The following is a 24,365-nucleotide window of genomic DNA, read 5'->3' on the forward strand; positions in this document are numbered from 1 at the left end:
GGATCATGAGGAGGGAAAGAAAGACCGCAAAACACACAAAAAGATCACTAAACCAAACACAGTGACGGCAATATTCAATAAATCTCATACAACTTCTACAATTGTCAATTGAAAAGTCTGTAGCACCAGTATTACAATCGTTAATGGTGATAACGTCTAGTAATTTTACTGACTTTTGAGTGTTTCAGGCAGAGGGAGCAGAATACATAAATGTTTTGTCTCTTTTAAATAGTTGCGTGCCTCTTAGAGAGACTTCATTGACCTCTTTGTGAGATAATCTTTTGTTTTGTGTTTGATTTGTGTCACTTGCTGATATTTAGTGTCACCTTCCAGCTTATATGGCTTCAATAGCTCTGCTCTTACTGAAGCTAGAATTGCAGGCAATTATAAGCCAAATTACATTCATCAGGCAAATTCTCTCATCTCCAGTCCCAGTGTCATGCTATGACCAACACCAAAATCTCAGTTACATAAATTATGATGGATGGATGAAAAATCACCAGCAGACTGTGCTGGACCTTCTGGTGGGCTTGTTTTTGGCCCTAAGGATGTATGTTTGAGATGAGGAGAAGAGGAGAAGAAGATGAATTTTGTACTGTACTATTGAATAGAATAGAATAGAAAATACTTTATTTATCCAAGGGAAATAGATAGATAGATAGATAGATAGATAGATAGATAGATAGATAGATAGATAGATAGATAGATAGATAGATAGATAGATAGATAGATAGATACTTTAATAATCCAAAGGAAAATTTGAGATATCTGAAATGATATTAAAGGACTTTTTCATGCATTTTCTGACCTTAAAGCAAAATTAAAACTTTATTTATTGTGTCTTTAATACAGTGCAGTGCGACACAATGTTTTTGTCATTCGAATGTTGACTCTTTCGAGTCAATAGATCAGTCCCTTAGGGATGCCTTCATTCATCCGCCTGTATATAAGTGGTTTGGTGCGTCTCGTTGAGTTTTGATTATGAAGATGAAGAAGAAGAGACTCTTCCCTGGATGTTCTGGTCCCGCAGTGCGCTCCGGCGTTCGCGCCAGCTGTGCCCCCCCCCCCCCCCCCCCCCCACCCCCACCCACCCTCCCCCTCGTCATGTGACGTCCAACTCGGCGGCAGGCAGCTCGGGGAGAGACTCTTGTTGTGAGGATCACTTTCAGTGGCTCTGAAAACTACCATAAACACATGTTGAAACCCCGTCCCCAGTCCTCTGGGATCAGACCGTCATCCCCGGTGGCGATAACACTCGGTTGAAGTCACGCCACCGCCAACGTCTCCGTGGTGACGATGATGTGTGTTTTGGGAACTAGCCGCGGCTAGCTCGCCTGTTAGCTCCTGGCTACTCATGCTGAGGCTGGGCTCAGCGGCAGCGGCAGCACCGGGGAGCAGCTCAGCAGCTCAGCCCACCGTCGCCTCCGACGGCTCCGCATGAATTCCACGTCGGCGTGTAAACCGCTGCTTGATGGTTCACAGAGGGCCGATCCGCGGTGATATCGAGGATGGGGGAACCGTGTGACCTGAAACACTTCGTGAAGTGAGTCTGTGTCTTGTCTCGAGGTGTTTAAACTGCTCGTGAGGTTCCGGCGAAGCCAATCTCGCTACAAAACAAAACATCATGGGCTAGCATGCTCGTGAAGCCGGCAGCAGAGGTCCCACCGCTTGTGTACGGATAATGGACACGTGCATTAAGCCGAGAAGCGATCCATCGAGTTGCGTCGCTCAAATGCGATCAAAATAAGCAAAAAGAGCGTCAAACTGAAAGAAGTTTACATTAGCCGCGTTAGCCTGTTAGCCGCGGACTGCGCTAATGCTAGCCGCTAGCACAGTTCATCGACCAGCCGCTTAAACTGATGAATCTCGATCGTTTACATTCATCGTGCAGCCGAAAGGGACTCTGGTTTTGAAGTTAATTAATATGAACTGATTGTAACCCACATATAAACACCTAATTGTTGTCTAAATGAAGCCGGCACGAGCTTACGCTGTCTTTAAAGATGGCCCACTGAAAAGCTCTTTCTGCTAGCCTGCACAAATTAGCCTAGCCTCTTCTCATATTTTTTTATTAAACTAGTTCCACAATCGTGTAGTGCAGTTAGTGTGTCTTTCCACGCCTCTTGGAAACGCGATCGCCTGGTTTAAAAAAATAAAAAATAAAAAAATAAAAAATAGATCTATTCAAATATCTTCCGTGTTTGCCACACACCCTCTGCTCTTTTCCCCAGAGGGGAGTTTCATCCGTTTAAAAGGCCATGTTTCTAACCAGGATCTATCCACTTTTCACTCACAGGCCATGTCTTACCTACTTTACTTTCTCCGACTTGCATTTTAGCAATCATCGTGTTTGCATTATTTTTATTTGACTTTTGTGTCGATGTTCGTCATTCTCCCTACAAACAACCTTTTGTCCTGCAGGAAGCATGCTTTCTCTTCACCCTGCACCCATCTGTGTATATTCCTGCAATAACAACAAGATACTATTTGTATATCAATCTTTCATGGCTTTGTTGTCCAATAGGAGCCACTGGAGTGGGGAAGGAAAAAACAAAGGGGAATTAAAAAAAAAAAAAAAAAAAAGGAGGGACATTTTGTTTAATAGCAGATAAACATGAGAAGACAGTTCCACATTGCAGAGGCAGATAACAGGAGTCACAGGAAGGGACATGCAGAAGCCGTTACTCTTTTCATTTGTAAACCCCTAATGTAGGTTTCTGTCAGAGTAGCTTGAAACAGGTTTGGGTCTTCAGAAAAACCTTAATTGAAACCCTATCTTTTTTTTGTCAGGTGTGGCGTCACTTTGGACGGCTCTTTTCTCTGATTTGGATTATTCTTGGCCAGCGGCCTCTTCAGGGCTACTAATCCTAGACGAGTTTCTCAATGGACGCTCTGCTCAAGTCCGAGATCAGGTATTAGAAAGCACAAATTGTTGTGTTTTGTAAAAGACGTGTTCGGCACTCACTACATTTCACCGTGTTGATGAAGTCTTTGGACTGCCACTTTTCCAAGTTTCTTAAGCTCAGGCAGCAACAAATGCCCACATTTTGAAGCGTTGTCGTCGACAAAAGAGCATCAAGCACCAAAAGAAATAAGCTGATTAGGATTTAGAAATCTCTTTGTCATGAAAGAGTTTGTTAAAAAGAAAGAGAGAAGGATATGTGTGAGTGTGCTATATTGTAAGACACTATGTAATAAATGTGTCGTCACTTTTTTGAAGCTGATTACAAAGAAGGGATCTGAGACATTGGCAGCTATTTTTGTAATATGCTGTAAACTTATATCACAGTTGTTGCATAACATGCATGGAGAAGAATGTTAAATTCTTTCATTTTCATCTGATTGGTGTTTGTTACGATTCCTGCAATTTTAGGCCAAAAAATTACATTATTAGCATATTAGATTGCAATTTCTTTCAAAAATTGATTGCCAAGCAAATGTTTGAATTCAACCTAAATGACTCTCCTGATTAAAAATATAAAAATACAGCGACTGACAAGAGAAACAATTGACTCCATGTGACTTTGCACCAGTCATGGATCAGCATTTTGTATGGGTCATTGCATTATCTGTTTGCTTGCCTATTGTATTTGTTGTGGATTGCAAGTGATGTACTAAAAGATTGAAGTTTGTGCGTAATAGTTGAGACACAGTTTGATTGAAAGCTGCCGATTCTATAGCTCTCTCTATATAGGTGAATGTTCCGACAGAAACGTCTCAGTCTGAAGGTCACAGAGAGAAAAGGAATCCTGATGGGTTTAATGACCCAGTTGTTACTGAAGCCTGTTCAAAGAAACACACACACACACATTTTAATAGAGTAGAAACGAGTGCTGGATGTGATACATACACACCCCTGTGCCCATTTATTTGTTGGTGTTTGTCGTGTGTGCTGTTTGGGGACCCTTGTTGTTAGTGTCAGGCTACATATTATAATCTGTTGTTTTGTCTGATAAGATTAATGATCAGGAATAAGAATCGCACACTCGGTCAGAGGAAGTGGAGGCATAAAGATTTGTGCATTAGCTGACGTTAAAGGTTCCAGATCCTGCAAAATTGACTTCCTATTGTTTTTGTTTTTTTTAACTGTAATATGTGCCCTCATAGGCTGTGTAAGAGGCCCCAGAAGTGAAGAGTGTCATTTCCCCCACTTTCTTTCTCCACCTTGTTAGCCAATGTGCGCTCAAACGTTTGAATCAGAGATTTTCCCTTCATGACCTCATGCTGGGTAATAACCACTCCCTCTGGTAGCGGATACCTACTTTGACCCTCCCACAGGTAGATCAGCTCTGCCGCTCTGTCCAATATTACCTGCAGACGCCATTTTTTCTTCTTGCAAATTCGACAGGAAAACACACTAGGAGCAGGTGTGGACAGACACATGCCATTAGCCTTTAAAGGTACAGACACAGAAACTGCCTGTTCTCAGTAGAGCTCTCTAGAGTGATTTTTAGACTGGCTGAAATTCAGGACCAAGACTGGATTTGGGGAAATACACTCGGAATACAATGTTGTTCAACCTCTGAGACCTACATAAAACTGTAAAATATGGTACCTTTAAGAAATAACCAAAGGAAACCTATATTGTTATTCAACAACAGTTCAAAATAGAGCTGTATGACATTCAATAAATTTGTGAAAATGTTGTCGATTATCACAATTAAGACAGGATTCCGGATAACTACAAATAAATAGTTGATGGTAATGTCTATTGAGCTGTCATAATTTATTCAACAGATAACAGTGCTATTCTCTCGTTCCTTCACACCAGCCGGCCATACGTGTGCATTTCAGAAGAAAAATATTTAGTTTTAGGTTTTGCTCATTTCTGCTCTTTTTTATTAATTTTTTTTTGCACTTGTGACTTCTACTCTGTGGACACAAGATGTGAAACAATAGTTTTGTGAATCAATCAGATGTTTCCGTCATGTTCAAAATTGTGTCACTTTGAGTTTGGAGTGTAGGAATCCAGTATGTGGGAACATTATCACAGATCATGTCTTTTTCAATATATGTATATTATGTTGTTTGTGATTTATTGCAACCGTACTTCAATAGTAGGTACTCTGGCTAAGCACTGATTCTGTGGTAGGAGCTTTCTCATATTTCAATGTTCAATACTAAAATGAGATTGCGTATTTTGAATTTATTGTGAGATTTAATGAGAAAGAGGTGAATGCTGTAGACAGTCAGGCACCTGATCTCTGTCTGAGTGAGCAGGTATTTCATTTGTAGAAGACTAAACTACAGAAATATGGAGCGAGAGATGGTGAAGGTACAGTGAAAGGCCTGGGAAGTGAAATGTGCTCAAAGCTGGCCTTCGTTGCCACTGTAGACTGAAGTGGCCGAAGCTCAGGCGAGAAGAGCAATAAACTGTGAAACCACTCTTGTACACAACCAAAAGATTAGAGTCGTACAGCTCACTTCACATAGTCTTTACCCACAATCCACTCATTCTCTTTTCAGGCATCTCAGCAGTTTGAATCACAATGTGGTGTTACACATGTAGTTTGTTTGTATTGGGGAGTTTATGTTTATGTGGATATTGCAGGGCTGATTTCCCAATTCTGATTTGGATTTCTGTCTCTAGAGATGAAAAGTTCATATCTTGGGTGTTTGTATTTGCACTAAAGTGGACTATCATACTGAGCGTGATGTCATTCAACACACAAAAATGTCAGCAGTCAATGTGCCAAACAACAAGAAGCCGTGCAGGGAAAAAATAACCGTAGAATAACTTGTGCTTGTCATATTTGTCCTGTCTGTCGTCCTGTTGCTAGTTTTCCTGCTTTTCCATATTTGCACTGGTCACATTTCTTCCACATCAAAGTCCTGTATATTAAGTAGGGATAAAACTCTGTCCACGATGCTCTAAGAAGTCATTTAAGTGTATTTATTTGAGTGAATCATTTTACAGACAATTTATAAGTTTGTAATTTCAACTTCAGTTTTTTTTGCTTCGGTTGTGCAGCACAGAGGGGTTATATTAGATGGGTTTCATTATCGATACAAGCATTTGAAAAGAAAAAAGTCATATTTCTTTATTCTAATTGAAACTAATGTCTTTTCGACTTACTATGACCACATACCCCATTCTTTCAGGTTGCCTAATGGCCGATTCTAAGTGGAAGAGTTGAGGAAATCCAATATATGTGGCATCTATAGGTCAGTGAACCTGACAGCCTCATGGGTGCTTCCTGTGATTTATCCGCTATTCAGATTGATTACTTCCTGTCGCTATCTCTCACTGCACCATGCTGAGCATGTAGCGCTTGGAATCTATCCTAAGAAGTTTGTTGCATATCAATCCTTCCCTGTCAATATACACTCTTTTTTTTTTTACACGCTGCAAATATAGTTGGACTGAGAATTTATTGTGCAATCTATTTTAGTGCATTTTTCTTCCTGAGATAAATCACAACTGTGCCTTTTATTGATATGACTTCTAATTGCACTGCAGCAGGGCATATAAACAATATATTCTTTTTAATGAGAAACATATTGTTCTTACATGTTTCTTACATGTTGACATCCTTGAAAGGTCACTGGCTTTCATTTCTCCTGGCTACCTTAATGCTTTTTTTTTTTTTCTTTTAATGTTGCCCAGTAACCTATGCAAATTAATTTCTGCCTTTTCTCTTTTCCTTGTTCCCATGACGCTCTTACATAATCAGAGAGGAAGGGAGTGGTGCATCGGTAAGTTATCTTGAAAAAAAATGAGTGAATGCAAGACATCTCTTCTCTTTTGATCACATCGGTAGCCTTTAAGGATGATAGATATAAATACTGATTGGAACCATTTTTCTTTTATTGTAGGTAAAGGTGGAGGGTCTGTCCAAGGCAGCTCTTATCAAAAGCCTGTCTCCCAGAGTCATGCTGTCCAACCATCTTTTGCCTAAAGGGACAAAGATGAAGGTCAATCTAGAAGATCAGGGTCGTCAGAAAGTGTCCTTCAGCTTCTCACAGACAAAGAAGCCACTTCAAAGCCCGTTCTTCATCCCTGCCAGTCCTGAGAAATCTGTGACTGAACCTCAAGCTGCCTTGTCACAGTCAGCCTCAGAAAATGCAGGGAAGAGCACCGACGGCATTAGCGAGCAGAAGCCGACACCTCCGGTGCCAACATCGATAGCGGAGACACCCTCTCAAATACCAGTGTCCCCAGCAACCAAACTGAAAACGGACTTAACAAAAATGCATTTTAAGAAGCAAATCCTTAGTGTTTCTGTGACTGAAGAGCAAGCATCTGTTACACCTGAAGAGCAGAATGCCACTGAATCACAGATGCCAACAAGCAAAAGTGAAGCAGAGTTCCCTGCACCCCAGCCTCTAAACGCCCCCTCTGAAAATGCTCTCACTGAAGCCCCAGAGACAAAAGTAACCCCTTGCCTCAAGAAGCCAGCTGCTTCCTCAGGTAAAGCTGGAGAGAGTCCCAGCAGTTCTGAGCAGGAAAACAAGGACTCCAAAAGGAAAACCAGGTCACAATCAGATAGTGCTCCCCCAGGCTCAGAATCTGAAGGAGATTCAGCCCAGACGTCTTCCAGCCGCAAATCGATTGATTCCAAAAGTAAAACAAACTCTGACAGCAGAAGCAAAGACGTCAAAAAGTCTTCCTCTGGCTCCCACTTGGAGGAAAGGGAAAAAAGTTACTCTAAGCGATCGGAGAATCATGAAAGGTCTTCTAGTTACTCCAAATCAGACCGAGATTCTCGATACATATCTTCACGCTCATCTCGATCGGACAAGGATCGCAGAAGATCAAGGTCAAGATCACGGTCTAGATCGCGAGGATCACGAACAAGTTCATCTCACTCTAGATCAGAGAGATCCAGAGGTGACAGAAGGTCGTACTACCACGATTCCGATCGGCGATCACACAGGAGTTCTCCACGCAGAGAAAGAAGGCGTTCACGTTCTCGTACCGATAGGACTCGGGACAGTTCTGACTCTGAAGATGACCATAGGAAAACAAGGACGAGGACAAATGACTCCAGCAGGTCATACAACTACTCAAGCTCACATAAAGACTCTAAATCGTCATCCTACTCAAAATCTGAGAAAGCCTCTAAATCGTTAGAGTCTTCTTATTCAAGTGAGCTGGATAAGAGAACGCAGTCGTCAAAGTCTGACAGGACATCAAAGCGATTAGATTCTGACTCCCAGCGCAAGTGCTCCCCAGATTTGGACTCCAGTTACCGTAAATCTAGCAGCCATTGCAAGTCAGAGACCAACACCAGGTCCTCTTCTTCCAGTCTCCATACCCACTCACAAGCATTTGAAAAACGCCAAAAAAGCACCTCCAGTGACTCTGATGCAGACCATAAAGGAAAGTCCCTGCCCGCTGACAAAAGCTCCAGCTCGGTGGAAAACTGTAAAAACTCCCAAAACAAAACCAGCAGGCCTGACTCAAAACCGCCAACCCCTTTAAAACCGTCTGAGAAGGACGCTGGACATGATAGACAATCAAATGAGGTATTTTACAGCCCTGGAAAAGCACCTTCATCTGCAGCTATGACCGAGATGTATTCTCAGATTGAAAAAGAAAAATCGACTCCTGTTGCAGACAGCAAAGAACACAGAGATCAGGATCCTAAAGAGATGTCCTCATGCTCAAATGAAGGTTCCCAGGAGTCGTCATTTAAGTTAGAGAAAGAATCAAAATCAGATCTTGAAATTGAAATTGAGAAGACGAACGCCTCTGCTGTGACCTCAAGTGAAAGCTTAAAGCATGCAAATGTTGCCGGCGAAAGCTTGTCTGAATCGAAGGATAGCCTTTCCTCTGAGCCTCCACCACATGTGAACTTAGACACAGCTGTTGTCAATTCTTGCAGTAGTAATGATAATATAATGTGCAATAAAGACGTGAACGTTTTAGAATGTTTGCCTGGGCCAAACTCATCACTTGATATATCAGATTTACAAGATGTCCAGCAAACCACTGAACCGGAGTTTGTTGGGCTGAATGATATTTTGCCAGTCGAGTCCGATGCAACTATTTCCCTCAAATCGGATCCCTTGTATCCTGATGCTGAGAATCAGGCGTCACAAGTACATCAAATTATGGATCCCATGAAAAAGGGTGTCTGCGCTACCAGAAAGTCTCGATGGGATATTGTGGGGCAGGATACTTTGGAAACTGATAATTTTCAGAAGTTTTTTTGTGCAGATAGCAAACCTATGGTTAGAAAAGTAATTTCTGTCAAAAAGATCGAGTTTGCGAAGGACGGCCAACCGGACACTGATTTTAATGAAGGCATACAGCAGGACGCTATAACACATTCCACACTGGTAGAGCACACCGAGCGCTCTAACGAGGGCTTTGGCTCAGACGCCCTATCCATGGCATCTAAATGCAAAGACCAAAGTGAGCCTTCACAAGCAAACACCAGCAACGACCACTGTGACCTAAAACGGACTTCTCCTCAAGAGCAGACCACGGATGATTCTCCAGAAAGACATGCTGCTCCACAGAGCTGGAATGGTGATAAATATGAAAACAAATCCAAGGAAATAACTCACAAGAACAGACTCGGTAAGAAGGCGTTACTTACACAGGATGCATCGGGAGTGCAGAGTGATGCCAATGATAGTGACAACTCTGAGTATGATTCTGATTGTGGCGAGGCTATCAAACAGTTGCACTCTGTAGTTGTGGTGCCAAAAAAATCCTCCATAATGATGGATGCAGAAAGCAAGGGTGCCTCCCCGTACAATCATGCAGCTGCTTCAGAACTGCACAGCTCTCATAGAGTGGTTGACGGGATTGTCGGCAACATCGGAAACACTGGTTTGAGTGATTCATCCAATAGCCGTGTGTTGTGTCAATCCCAGAGTAACATGATTGACAGTACCAGTCACTCAGAGGGCTCCGGCTCGATCATTGCCCTGCCTTACATAACTGCCCATGCTAATGCCACAGAATCTACCCAAGCATCTGAAAGACCCACACAAGTGCACCCCCAACATGGGGTTGGTAGCCGAGGTGATCAATTATACAGGCATTACCATCATGGTGAGCTCCCCAGTGCTGGCATCGTCAACGACAAGAAAGGATTCAACATGGGTTGGGAGTTTTCACAACCAGAACAGCCAAGTAGTACGTACCAGCAGCCTGATAGCAGCCACGGACCACAGCTAGCAAACACTCAACCGATTGGCATTTTCTCCAAAGAGCAAGAGCACCAACAGAGGAGTGCATTGTGCACACAACAGTCCCTACACATGCAAACAAACATGAAGCCCTACCTCCATGCGCAAGAACATTATCAGGATCATTTGGGAGAAATCCACCCCGACTCTCTGACTCATGACGATTACAGTGTGGATAAACTATCAAGTCTGTGTAAAACACCCATGGACTGCAGTGGAGCCAACACTCCAGGGTCATCAGGCTTTGTACAAGGTTATGAAATAAGCAGCAACAGCAGGGGCTCCACTGTTCCTGATCCGCCGAGAGATGACAACTTCCGGCCGCACAGAGGCAGGGGCCCTCCCAAGAAACGGAGACCAGAGATCGAGTCAGATTCTGACAACGAGGCCGAGGCCGAGCCTGCACTCAAGAAAGAACGTCACGGAGACACCGACGGCTCTAAAGAAACTGCTGTCAAAGCTGATCCGCAACGCCCATTGCTCATGCTGCGTGACTTTCAAGATTCTAGTAAATGGAGAGAGTTTTCCAAGTCCAAAAAGATGCCCCCTTACTTTGACCTGATCGAGGAAAACCTGTACCTGACTGAACGGTAAGCTGGTTTCGAGTCTGGTTTACAAAACACTCGCATAAGTTCGAGTTTACAAACACTTTTAGGTACTTGAAAGGTTAAGTGTTTGGGTTTTTGATTGTTGTTTGCAGGAAGAAGAGCAAATCTCACAGAGATATCAAGAGGATGCAGTGTGAATGTCCAGTGCTCCCCAGAGAGGAGCGTTCAAGAGGAGTACTGGCATGTGGGGAGGACTGTTTGAACAGACTGCTGATGATTGAGTGGTGAGTTCATTGCTCATTAAAAGAACAAACAACAAAAAAAACATTGGTGCTGTTTAACAATCTAACGGGTGTGTAGGTTAGCAGGGTACAGCATAAAAATGTCCATATCCACAATGTTGAAAAGACTCCAAATGTATCACCAAATCTTCTTACATGCACTTTCATATAATTTTTTTTGCACATTATCATATTATAACTCTGTTCTTTACTTGAAGTAACATCAACTTGTTTTGTTTTCTAGCTCTTCGCGGTGCCTGAATGGAGTGTACTGCTCTAATCGTCGCTTTCAGATGAAGCAACATGCAGATTTTGAGGTTATCCTCACAGAAGATAAAGGATGGGGACTACGGGCAGCTAGAGACTTAGCTTCGTAAGCCTTTTAAAAACATTCAATATAAAAATTAAGTTTTTTTTCTTGCAGATAGCATTTAAAGCAAGAATTGTAAAACTTTCGTTTTTGTTTTTTTTCTTTCTTTCTTAGAAATACATTTGTACTGGAATACTGTGGTGAAGTGTTGGATCACAAAGAATTCAAGACAAGGGTGAAGGAGTATGCTCGCAATAAGAACATCCACTACTACTTTATGTCACTGAAGAACAATGAGGTAAAAAATGACTTGCAACCCTAAAAATGTAATTTGATGATGACTGCTAGAAATACGTGACCTTGCATTTCGTCTGTTCAGATCATTGATGCCACACTGAAGGGAAACTGCTCCCGGTTTATGAATCACAGCTGTGAGCCCAACTGTGAGACTCAGAAGGTAAAGTAGCAAAGTAAATAGACTCTGTCGTCTTTCAGTTTATTTTACCGAAACCTGATTCAGCTGTTTTGTCTCTCTTTTTTTCCTCCGGCTGCAGTGGACAGTCAATGGCCAGCTTCGTGTTGGGTTTTTCACCACCAAGGCCGTCACTGCAGGAACCGAACTGACATTTGACTACCAGTTTCAGAGATACGGGTAGTGTTTCTCAGCAGTTACTTTGTGTTATTTATGCTTTCTGAAGCATGCGTGCAGACGTTTTACATATTAGGAATATTTTCATAAAGAGGAGTTCAGGTTGTATAATTATCAAAGGCTTCGTCCATGTGCAAATTTCCTGTTTTTTTTATTTTTTTTTATTTCACCCTAAAGGAAAGAAGCACAGAAATGCTTCTGTGGTGCGCCCAGCTGCAGAGGCTTCCTGGGTGGGGAGAACAGAGTCAGTGTTCGAGCAGCTGGAGGAAAGATGAAAAAAGACCGCAGTCGGAAGAGTGCTCTCACCACGGTCAGTCCCCTCAGTGATATCTGACTCTTCCTCCATTTAGCATCAAATAATGAGAAAGTGTGCAAATTCAGTTGTAAAGGACAATTTTATACAGTGTATAATTCATATAGACTTGTATAAGTGAATCTCTAAAGTGTGAACTATAGATGTAAGACTCAGATTAATTTTCTCTGGTGAAAACTGAGCAAAGCCCCCAAAATTATAGTATTAATGATGTGCTGAAATGTGCTTTCTATTAAATCAAACGTGACAATGTTTGTTTTTTTCTCAGGTCGATGAGGAGCTGGAGGCTTTACTGGAGAATGGAGAAGGCCTGTATGATGAGAAACAAGTGGTGTCTCTATGTAGATTAATGGTCCGCGTGGAAACCACGGAGCAGAAACTCACCTGCCTCAAACTCATACAAGTACGACCTCAGCTCTTGATATTTACGAAATGGTATAGCTACTCGCTATTTAAATGTTTTGCATGTAATGTGATTGTGTGACACAGGATACACAGAATTCCTCCTGCTTGAAGCAGTTCCTTGACCATCATGGGTTGTCCTTGCTTTGGATTTTCATGGCCGAGGTGTCAGAAGCTAAAGGCAATAGTGCCAATAACATCAAACTGCAATTAGAGGTAAGAAATGACGGTGGGCTTGCAAAATAACATGGAAAACCTTTATTCACAGTTGTTTGATTGCCAATCGTATGTTTTACTTCTAGATCATGAAGACTCTGGCTGTGCTGCCTATCTCCAATAAAAACATGTTGGAGGAAAGCAGAGTTCTGACCTTAATTCAGCGTTGGTCCCAGACAAAAATCCTCCCTCAGCCGGCAGAGATGGATGGCTATTCCAGTGAAAATACCTCTCGGGCTCAAACCCCCCTCAATACTCCCGATGGTTCCTCAACCAAACTGGGACCAGAAATGGATGGCGACACCTCCAAACCAGCTGTATACAGACGCCTTAAAATCATCAGCGAGAACAGCCTCGACAGTGCACTTTCTGATGCGAGCAAAGCCTCCGACGGAAAGGAGGAAGAGGAGGAGGAAGAGGAGGAGGAGGAAGAAGATGAAAGCGCACATGCAGAACTTTCCGATGCAAAACAGCCGAAGGCAGAAACACTAATCGACGCTGCGGATCCGCCTAAAGGAACCGTGGAAGAGGTCGTGGAGGAGAAACAGGTCGCGGAGGAGAAACAGGTCGCGGAGGAGAAACAGGTCGCGGAGGAGAAACAGGACGCGGAGGAGAAACAGGACGCGGAGGAGAAACATGAAGTGGTAGAAATGACCTCCAGCAGTCAGCACCAACCTGAGCCTGAGAAGGAGAAAGATACGGTGGAGTCAGATGTGGAAAAGAATGACATAGAAATGAAGGAGGATATGAGTGAGGGCCAGACAGATGAACAAGAGGTACCAAAAGATTCAACTGCAGAGCAGGAAGATGCAGAAAAGGTGAATACTCCAACAGAGAATGAAAACACTGGGGAAGAGCAGCCTGTTGTTTCTGTGGATGAGCCAGAGAGTCAGCCTAACCAAGCAGACGATGCTGAGCTTCCATCTGAACAACCTACGGACGATACAGAAGCAGCGGCCGACGCAAAAGAGGCCGATAAGCCTCCTCCTAGCAGTGAGCCGCAGTCTGGTGAATCGAGCACTGAGGCCCCCCCAGTAAATGAAACTCCAGAGGCCAGTTTGCCTCCTGAGGTCACAGCAGCCCCCGTGGATCCATCGATAATAGGGACTCCCTCTCAGGACGAAGAGGAAGGCGTCTCTGATGTGGAGAGTGAGCGGAGTCAGGAGCCCCAACTCAATGTTTTAGACATTAGTGGCATGGCTGCCCGGCTTCTGGACTGTTGGAAAGATCTGAAGGTTGGTTCAGATAGTCAACTTAAAATGCATTTTTAAAAATGTTTTTGCCTCCCGTTTATCTATTATTTAAATTACAATTTTGTTTGTAATTCCAGGAGGTGTACAGGATACCAAAGAAGAGTCAGGTGGAGAAGGAAGCAACTGGTAAGATTATTTTAAAGCTTACCTTTGGCTCTTTCTTACTCTTACGATTATGACAAAACTGTCTCTTCTGACAGATCGCAGCCGGGATCGAGATGCATCTTTGACACCACGCACCACATCTGGCAGCCGAGAACGAGACCGTGAGAAGGAAAGGGACAGAGACCGAGACAGAGACCGAGAATATGAACGAGAAAGGGATCGTGACTGGGACCGGGACCGGGAGAGAGACAGGGACAGGGAGAGAGATCGCGACAGGGAGAGAGATCGCGACAGGGACAGGGACCGGGACCGGGATCGGGATCGGGATCGGGATCGGGATCGTGATCGGGAAAGAGATCGGGACCGGGATCGAGGTTCTGACAAAACTCCACGCAGCTCTGAGCGGAGGAGAAGACGTTCCCCATCTCCTCCGTCCTCATCCTATGAGAGGAGCAGCCGACGCACTGAGGAACGGTAAGAATGTTTGTGATTCTTGATATTATCCAGTGAGAAGTGTATTCCAAGCATTTTGTTTGTTTAATTACTTTGTTTAAGGAGAAGTCTTTATCATTGCAAACCTTTGAAAATCAACTGTGGTCCTGATTTTTCAGATTCGACTCGTCTAATAGCAAGACACCAAGAGGAGTCGGCAAGGAGCGCAACAAGCTGTCTACAGAGGAGCGGAGAAAGTTATTTGAACAGGAAGTTGCTCAGCGGGAAGCACAGAAGCAACAACAGCTTCAGCTTCAGCAGCAGCAGCAGCAGCAACAGCAGCAGCAACAGCAGCAGCAACAGCAGCAGCAACAGCTTCAAACTATGGCCTACGACCCTACTCTGGTTTACGGTTCTAGCCCAGGTTTTATCACATACCCTCCAGGATATCCCATCCAAACGTTTGTCGATCCCACCAACCCAAACGCAGGCAAAGTTCTTCTCCCTACTCCTGAGGTCGATCCGGGGGCCGTTGGTTATGAACAGACTCCTCAACAAGGTCTCATCTCCGAGATGGGAATCCCTTCACCGTCGTCCACCTCTCAGACCACGCCGGTCTCCAGCCTCTCTCAGCACATCACCACCACCAACCTCACCACCGCTGACCCTCAGCAGTACGCCCAGGCAGCTGTAGCAACCCAAGACGCAGGTGTAGCTGTCCTCTCTGTGCCTGCCCAGTCAGCCACTCAGGTACAGGGCCAGCAGAGCTACACCACTCTTTGGGACCCAACCACTCAGCAGACTGTGACTGTGCAGACTCAGCCCGCACAGCAGTACGCCACCGCCCCGGGGCAGGCTCAGGCACAGACCGCCATCTACTACCAGGGACAGCCATGCCAAACCATCTACAGCATCCCCGCAGCGTACCCTCAGGCCAATACTCCAGTCATTCAGGTCTGATTTCAGCTGCTACTGGGCTGCTTAAAATGGAGTTCTGAATGTCTGTGTTATTTGTTTTATTGTGAGCTATTGTGCTGTGTCTCTTCAGGCGTACAGTGAGCCCACAGCGAGCTACTTGCACGGTCAGCCGGTGTATCCTGGTCATCAGCAGGGAGTGGTGGTGCAGCAGGGAGGCACAGTCACCACCATCGTCACATCGCAAACTGTCCAGCAGGTAAGAGAAACACTAAGTTAAGTCTCTTAACCATATCAGAAGTAGCAAGGCAGGAATCAAATGAGTACATTGGAAGAAAAGCTCATGTTGGATACTTAATTGGGAAAGTGAGCGACGTGAGATGATGGAGCTGCAAAGCAGAAGAAGAGTAAGTCTGATGCAGAGGATGAGGACATGCAGGCAATTGGTGTGAGTAGGGTGGGTGTACAAGATGGAAGATGACATCGGATCCTCTGTGGCAACCCCTAATGGGGAAACTGCCCATAAAACAAGTACCGTATTTTCACGACCAAAAGGCGCACCGTACTAAAAGGCGCAGTCTCAGTTATGTGTGCCATTACTGCATTTAACACACACATAAGGCGCACCTGCTCATAGGGCGTGGGTTCCATGCCCACACTTCCCCCTTTAACGTTCTCATGGTATCCGCATTACAACAACACACACACACACACAAGCATACAAGTGTGCGTATTTAAAAATAGAGCGGGAGCAAAACTGAGTTTGGTTGTGCTTTATTTAAGTATTGATTACAAAGTACTAACATTTTTTTTACCTGTAATCGTCATCAATCAAACCCATCGAACTCCTCATCCTCTGTTTCTGAATTGAACAGCTGCGCTAAATCTCCATCAAACATACCAGGTTCCTGTTCTTCACTGTCAGAGTCACTTTCCGTGCCGTGCGGCTCCTTAAAAATGATGCCGGCTTTTGCGAAAGCTCGAACAACAGTGCCAGCAGACACACTAGCCCAAGCATCTACAATCCATTTGCAAATTGTGGCGTAACTCGCCCGGCGCTGCCGAGAACCACCTGTTCTCCTTACATACACCTCCCTCAGCCACTCTTTCATCATTTCCTCATCCATCCAGCCCTTTTGATTTGCCTTAATGATGACTCCTGATGGAAACTTCTCTTTAGGCAAAGTCTTTCTCTTAAAAATCACCATAGGCGGCAGTTTCTGTCCATTAGCATGGCAGCCAAGCACAACAGTAAAAGAAGACTTTTCGTACCCCGTTGTGCGTATCGCTACCGTGCTGGTCCCCTTCTTCTCCACAGTGTGACTCACCGGGATGTCGAAAGTTAGCGGCACCTCGTCCATGTTCGTGATGTGGCTGGGCTGGATGTGTTTGTCGGCGATGTGTTTGCTGCAGTAGGAGCGGAAGATGGCCAGCTTTTCATTATAATACGCTGGAAGTTGCTGCGCTACCGTAGTTCTGGCCCGGATGGAAAAATGGCACCGTTTCATGAAACGAAAGCACCAAGACGGACCTCCTTGGAAATGTTCAATTTTCATTTCTTCAGCTAGCGTTACTGCTTTTAGTCGAATGGTGACCGTCGAAACGCTTCTCCCACTCGTTCTTTGTGCGATGATCCACTGCTCGAGTCTTTCCTCCAACTCGGGCCACCTCGCCTTATGTCCGCGGAAACTCAGCTGCGTCTTCTTCACCTGTCGGAGCTCGTTTTCCAGCTTCCTCCACTTGCGAACCATCGATTCATTAATCTTAAATTCTCTCGCGGCTGCTCGATTTCCATGTTCCTCCGCGTAGCTGATGGCCTTCAGTTTAAACTGTGCTTCATAAGCATGTCTCTTCGCCATTTTCAGGGTTGTTAAAACAACGATGTTCTGCATAACGCACATACCCGTTCATTTATATACAATCCACGCCCACACTTCCCCCTTTAACGTTCTCATGGTGTTCACTACTACGTCCGCTTTACAACAACAACACACACGGGGCGCACTGCACCATAGGGCGCGCCGCACATTTTGAAGAAAATCTAAGACTTTTATGTGCGCCTTATAGTCGTGAAAATACGGTAATCATATAAATTGAGGTGGTTTAACTTGAAACAAAGTTCAAAAAGTTGTTGTATTTGTTTTTTTTTGTATGTTTTCACATCCTTAAGCAACAAATGGGTCAGAAAGATCCTTGATGTGTTTATTTAGCAGAGTTGAATTCTTGTAATTATTTCTATTTAGAAGTTAACTGTAGGTCTATCTTTGGCCACAAGGGGGAGATGTACACATAATAATGCTGCTGTTTGCAGGACATTAAAATAGAGATTGATGGTGCACATGAAAAGTAGTGTGCGTTTTTGCCGTCTTTTTATCCTCCACATAACGAATTGAAGGAAACACAAATCAGTCAGCATTATCTAAGCTTGAAGATGTTTTTCCCCAGGCAGGTTACTGCTCCTGCTAATTTTGGGTTTAATGTCCATGTGAGGAGAGCTGACCTCCGTTGATGTGGAAATTGGCAACAGATTATATGAATGATTGAAAGATAAGCAAGACAAAAGGTGAACTAATACTCCGCCTTGTAACCTTTCTGAATGTCAGTGATGTTCTTTATGGGTGGATCCAGAAATGCCAACAAAAATTGTTGTACAGGAGTTTGATGCTGTTGAAAAGCGGTTTGCAGAATACTTTGCGCTCAGAAACCCAAATGCCTTTCCTTAAGCACTTTTTATTCTGTGTCTATTATTTTGGAATAATAAATTGAATAGAAAATCAATAGTAGCATGTCTGTTTTACAAGTGTCAGTCTGTGACTTCAGTCAGCTTCAACTAATTTAAGATAATTCTATTACTTTCTATTGAAGTGTAATGTTGCCGATCGTTTTGGGCCACATCTGTACGTATTTCCATTTGAAGCTACAAATGTGTTCATGGTTATTTCATATATTCTTTCACTCTCCAGGAAATGATTGTACCCAACAATGTGATCGACCTTCCTCCTCCCTCCCCCCCTAAACCCAAAACCATCGTCCTACCTCCCAACTGGAAAGTGGCCCGGGACCCAGAAGGGAAGATCTACTACTACCACATTGCCACGAGGTATGTATTTTGAGTGTATGTGCCTCTGGAAGGCACATGTCCACAATATGATTCCAACTTTGTTTCCCTTTAGGCAAACACAGTGGGACCCACCCACGTGGGAAGGAAGCAGTGACAACACAAGTGTGGACCATGAGTCAGAGATGGATCTGGGAACACCCACCTACGATGAGAATCCTTCCAAGGTGAGCTTTTCTCTGCTCAACATTCACAACACGATTTCACAACACACAGGCACCTCGTCAAACGGCGGTGGGAGATTTAATGGGAGTAGCATTGCATTTCCAATCCGCTCCAGATCGAATATCCACCCAGCAGGAGCGGCAGCGTGACCACATCCTCTGCTTTTAATACTGCAGGTTTCATTTCCAAATGAGAATCGATAAAGAAGCGAAACTTTTAAGCAGAAGCAAATCTTTGTGATCAAACACCCTAAAATCTAAGTTCATCTTTTTTTGTCAGTGAGTAAGAATCCACTTCACTTGGTTATTTTGTTTCCCAAAATACTTGTGCTTAAATGCAACACATGATTATCATGTTCGTTCCTTGGAACTAATTGAAGATGCTGCTCTCGTGATTATTTTCAGCTGTGTCCAGTGGGGGAGGGGCGGGAGGGGCTCCACTCCGCACGGCACAATACTCAATCGAGTCCCATAAAAGTGCCGACGACTGCTCCTCACAAATGGTTTCATCAGAATCAAGCAGAGACAGAAATTTGAAGCGTGTGCCCACTCACCCCGCCCTCCGTTCAGCTGTCTGTCCCTGAGCCTCAAGGCCACGAAGGAGAGGGGGGGAGGGGGGGCTCAGCTCATCTCCTCTTCCTCTGCCTCGTTGTTTTCTCCCTTCATTTTTTATTCCCACTTTGAGGATAATAAAAACCATCTGGGAGATCTAGCATTCATTTATTTGCGGTTTCTAGTTTTATAGCTTCACTTCGCAAGTGGCCTTTTGTCTCTGTTAGAAAGATGTAGCTGAGGTCTTTTTTTTTTTTTTCTTCTTTTTTTTTAAAGTATGAAGGGGAGAAAAAAAATGAGAACACAGATTTGTGTTTTTCATGAAACGCTTCCTGCCAAGAACAGCTTCACGGTCATGGACCATTTCCCAGTACGAGTTTATATACAGTGGTCGTGTCCGCACCAGGCAGTCGGCACTATGACTCATCGCTTCATGCTTCCAGGGCATTCAGTGTCGCCGCGTCTCGATGCATCGATTCTGCTGGTTTTCGATGCTCGGCGCTCTGTTGTGAGTCTATGAAGTCAGCTGTCGCTCGCTGGCCTTTGTTGTTGAAAGAAGGAGCCGGCGAGGCCGCATCCTGGCAGGATATCCCCGCTTTGTGTCAAGAAGCTGGCGAGCAGGTGCTGTTTGATGGCCCACTGACCGTGATGGCTACAGCTCAGCTGCATGTTGCCATGCTCGATTGGGCTGGTGCAGGATTAAAGCCACATTGTGAAATAAAAATTAAAAAAACCTAAAAAAAAACCAACCTCCATAGCATCATTGTAATTTTGTCCATTTTGCCCCAAATACAATGAAGTCATGAAGATGGGGGTGTGAGTTATTATTTATCTCTCTGATGTCGTTGCAGTTCTCCACCAAGACGGCTGAAGCAGACACTTCCAGTGAACTGGCTAAAAAAAGTAAAGAGACATTTCGCAAAGAGGTGAGTGCAAACAATGTTCACATCTGGGTTTTTATTTGAAGAAGTAGGCCCCATGTTTATTTTTTAATTTTTGTTATTCTTGAATTTAGGACTGTCTGTACAGATTTAAACATGGAGAAATGTTACATGATGAAAGGTTAAGAGATTATTTATACAAGATCTCACTGGACATGTTTCATCTATTTCAACTATCTAATCAGATTAATTAACAACAATGCTGAATAACTGCTCCACTTGCTCTTCTGAATGTGACTTTGTGTTCGTGTTGATCAGATGTCCCAGTTCATCGTGACGTGTCTCAATCCTTACCGGAAGCCGGACTGCAAATCAGGGCGCATAAGCAACACGGAAGATTTCAAACACCTGGCTCGAAAGGTAAGGTTGAACAATACGTGCGTTCATAGCCGGAGTTATTATTTTTCCACGAATCCCCGAGACGCTCACAGCTGCGCCCTGGCCTCTCCGTGGCCGGAGCACAATGAACTTATTGGTCAACTTAAAAGGAAGGTTTTCAAAGCTTCCCTCAAACCAGAACTAAATAGTTTAGCTCCCACGACTTCTGCGTCAAGCAGCCAAACGTTTTTGTATTCGTCCCTTCTGGAGGGAGACGAAAAACACATTGTACATGTAAACTATTATCTGCCTGTCTTTTGTTTAACTCGGTCCTTTTTAAGAAGAGCTCTTTTTCAGCCCAGCGTTTCTTCAAAGGGCAGCTTTGTTTATCTCGTGGTTCCCGGTGGGCCTGTGGACTTTGAAGACTCATAGAAAGGCTGTTGTTCCAGACTCAAGATGTAGTTTTACTGTCTGAAATTATAAAGGGCAATGCCATCAAGAGAGATTAAGTATCCGGTTACTCCGCAACAACTTTGATATAGATGGGAGTTGCATCATTTGCTGTGGCCTGGTGAGAATGAAGGTGTTTAACTCTTTCTACATCTCTGTTCTGTCTCCTAGCTCACTCATGGAGTCATGAATAAGGAGCTGAAAGCTTGCAAGAACCCCGAGGACCTGGAGTGCAATGAGAATGTGAAGCACAAGACCAAGGAGTACATCAAAAAGTACATGCAGAGGTTTGGCTCCGTGTACAGGCCCAAGGAGGACACGGAAATGTACTGAGGCGAGCTGCATTTGCTCCGCGTGAACATAGGAGAAGCACAGATTTGCCTTTCCACTCACTCCGTGTAAACTGGCCAGCTTGAATAGTGAAGTAGTTTCTTATCTGTATTTATGTCAAAGAATTGCACTGCTGCCCGAGAAGCTCTCCAATTCCAGTGGATCACACGGGAACTCCGTTTCTAAAGACTGTCCGAGGCTCCAGTGGTGCATTCTGGGTGCCGAGCTCTCGTTGGATGACACTGAGGGGTGCTACAGAGACTTCATGTTTTCACTGACTTTGTTTTTTTTTTTTTTTTTTCTTTTCCTCCAGGTTTTAGTTTTCATTTTGTGGCTCTTATATGTTCCTCAGATGATCACCTCAATTTCCAGTTTTAAAATTTTTTATGCCCCCAAATGAGGAAGAGATAAAGGAATCAGTTCTGGTGTTGAACTTTCCACTGTTAAAACTCGGATCATAGACAGTCCAGCCCTCCTCCTCCTGCTCCTCCGCTCACCTTCTCCTCGTGCACGCCCCAACCCCCGCTGCCACAGACTCTTATCTGGTGCTGCTTTTAACTGGGCTGTGGAGGTCCAAGCTTCCACTCCTCAAACCCTGCCTTTCTTAACCACAAGACTCTGGAGCCTCTGTTGTTTTATGAATGCATGATGCAGGCTGAGGTCAGAGTGGTATCCTTCTGGAAATTCCTCCTTTTTTTGTCCCCCTCTTGAGTGTCCTGCTTCCAGTAATGTGGCCTCACTGGGATGAGCGTTTTTTTTTTTTTTACTCTGGGGGTTCAACCGATGACAGGCAGGTTGGTAAAAGGTGTCAGAGATCAGTATATATATATTTTTTTTTTCCGGTCTTTTAACATGTATAATAACGGGAGCAGGGTTTGAATGCCATGTTTGATGTGCCGTTTCAATGTGTGTCCCATTTTCTCCATTTGTCGTCTCCCAAGCTCGTTCTGCCATCAACACGAATGACGCTAAAAATGAAGGTTGTAGCATTGCAGTTTTAAACTAAACATTGTGTGTGTGTGTGTGCGTGTGTGTGTGTGTATGTGTGTGTTCTGGCTCTTTTTTACCACAGTTTGTCCTAGTTAGAAGTTGGCCTCGCTCCACCTAATTTCTGAGGTTTTTCACTGTTTGCAGGCAATGTTTCTTAAGCATCTGGTCATCAACTTTTCACAGCCCAATAATTGCATTAAACACAGTTTCAGCATATGTATATTGATTTATATATGAATATATATGAGATAATAGTTTTGGGAATGTTTAAATAAGCAGACACTTTGTAAAAGGACTATCATTTCGTGATCCAACTCTGTAAATAGTGTGTAAAATTACCAAAGCTGTACGCAGGAGAGTAGGGTCATGGAGCACAGTGAGCCCACCTTTCCTCACCAGCTCAGTTCTCCTGATGCAGTTTTCCCCACGTCAAAAGTTAGGACTCCACTGACTCGCAGCCTTCTTATTTTACTTCAGTGGCCAGGGTTTTTTTTTCTTTTTATTTCTGCTGTTGTTAATGTTGGTGATGTCGATCTCTCTCTCTCTCTATCTCTCTCTTTTTTTTGTTATAATTTTTCTATGTACAAACTAAGTCTCACCCTACTCTACTGTAAGTATTGTGTAAGCACATTGTCATACCGAGTGTAAAAACATTTTAAAAGGAAATAAACTTTTTTGTAAACATACACCCCTTATTCGTTTGTGTTTCATTGGATAAACCGAACAGATTTTAAATCTGCCGATTATTACTGATTTTCTCCTCCACCTACAATCCACCAGTTCTGTTCTAGTGTTGAAACATGCTGTGGCGTCGCTTTAACAAGAAAACTATCCCTGGTTCCAGTCCGGTTCTTTCGTATGGCATTTGCATGTTCTCCATGTGTTTGTGGGTCCAGGTATTCCGATTTCTTTAAAGATTAATTGTTGAGTCTAAAATTCCCCCTAAGTGTGAATGTGAGTGTTCGATCTGTGGTGGGCTGGCGGCTTGAATTAAAAGTCCCATTTTATACAGTTTTTCAACAATTCCACGAAGGTGTCAGAGGTCCAACGGCGTGAGTGCATTTCCCCAAACCCAGCCCAGGCTCTGTGGCTGCAGCAGGACGTTTCACAATGTTTAGTTGAAAATGTTACTAAGTTTAATGGCATATTTTGTTAGTTACTACCGCTAACACTAGCTCCTGCTAACAGATTAACTATGGTAATTATTATTATACTGAATTTATTCAGTATGTCAGCAATCTTTGTAAGTTTTTATCTACCTGTGAGAGGGTCAAAGTGAGTTTCCACTACCGGAGGGAGTGGTTATTTCCCCGCATGATGTCATAAAGGGAAAATCTTGAAATTGCCTGTATCAGTGAGCACACGTTTACTAAAAAGCTTAGCAAGCAAGTGAGGGCATGCTCAAATGAGCACCCATGCTCATTTTCTCTTTTTCATGTAGTGTAAAGCACCCCGTGCTCTGTACTTCATGTTCTCCATTTGTTTTATTCATTTTATTTTATTTTGCTTAAGAAAAAAAGAAGGGTCACTTCTAATGTCTGTATTTTAAGATGAAAGTTCCTTCTTTGTTAAGTGGTTCCAAATAAAGAAAAAAAACAAAACAGTAAAAGTTACACAATATGGGACATTTAAGAGACCCTAAGTTGGATAAAGAAGTCAAGAAGATGGAAGCACATGGCTAAGAAAACTCAAAAATTCAGCCGGTTAGTATTTCAAATTATGTTTAGTGTCAAGTTTTAAGCTTTACATATGGAATCTCAAAACAAGATAAATTGTCCACTGAGCACCATTAAGTTTAAAATTGTTGCTACTTCATAATCAACATAGGGCCCAGCCAATCTTGTCCTAGTTGAACTCCCTCCCTCTAATAAGAGATGCACATTGCCTGAGTCCCAGTGTGGCACATTTGCACAGTTTTGATCCAGATGTTCG

General features: G+C 43.6%; 1 protein-coding gene across 1 annotated transcript; it reads left to right on the plus strand.

Moving 5' to 3' along the window:
- Positions 1–1,111: 1,111 nt before the first annotated feature.
- On the plus strand, positions 1,112–23,119 carry setd2 (SET domain containing 2, histone lysine methyltransferase). The gene is made up of 21 exons (XM_080471446.1): positions 1,112–1,543; positions 6,675–6,696; positions 6,817–10,736; positions 10,847–10,978; positions 11,220–11,348; positions 11,460–11,583; positions 11,665–11,742; positions 11,840–11,937; positions 12,112–12,244; positions 12,516–12,650; positions 12,737–12,865; positions 12,952–14,100; positions 14,196–14,244; positions 14,319–14,697; positions 14,835–15,609; positions 15,704–15,829; positions 18,534–18,670; positions 18,744–18,855; positions 20,256–20,330; positions 20,604–20,705; positions 21,285–23,119. The coding sequence occupies exons 1-21, from the start codon at positions 1,509–1,511 to the stop codon at positions 21,444–21,446; spliced, it is 8,001 nt and encodes a 2,666-aa protein (XP_080327572.1). The 5' UTR covers positions 1,112–1,508; the 3' UTR covers positions 21,447–23,119.
- Positions 23,120–24,365: the final 1,246 nt, after the last annotated feature.

The sequence above is a fragment of the Lipophrys pholis genome, assembly GCF_963383615.2.
Source record: "Lipophrys pholis genome assembly, chromosome: 9".
Classification (NCBI taxonomy): domain Eukaryota; kingdom Metazoa; phylum Chordata; class Actinopteri; order Blenniiformes; family Blenniidae; genus Lipophrys; species Lipophrys pholis.

Coding starts and splice junctions, on each gene's coding strand:
- setd2 (XM_080471446.1), top strand. CDS start 1,509: ATGGGGGAACCGTGTGACCTGAAACACTTCGTGAA. Junction 10,979..11,219: donor AGACTGCTGATGATTGAGTG/GTGAGTTCATTG, acceptor TTTGTTTTCTAG/CTCTTCGCGGTGCCTGAATG. Junction 11,743..11,839: donor CCAACTGTGAGACTCAGAAG/GTAAAGTAGCAA, acceptor CTCCGGCTGCAG/TGGACAGTCAATGGCCAGCT.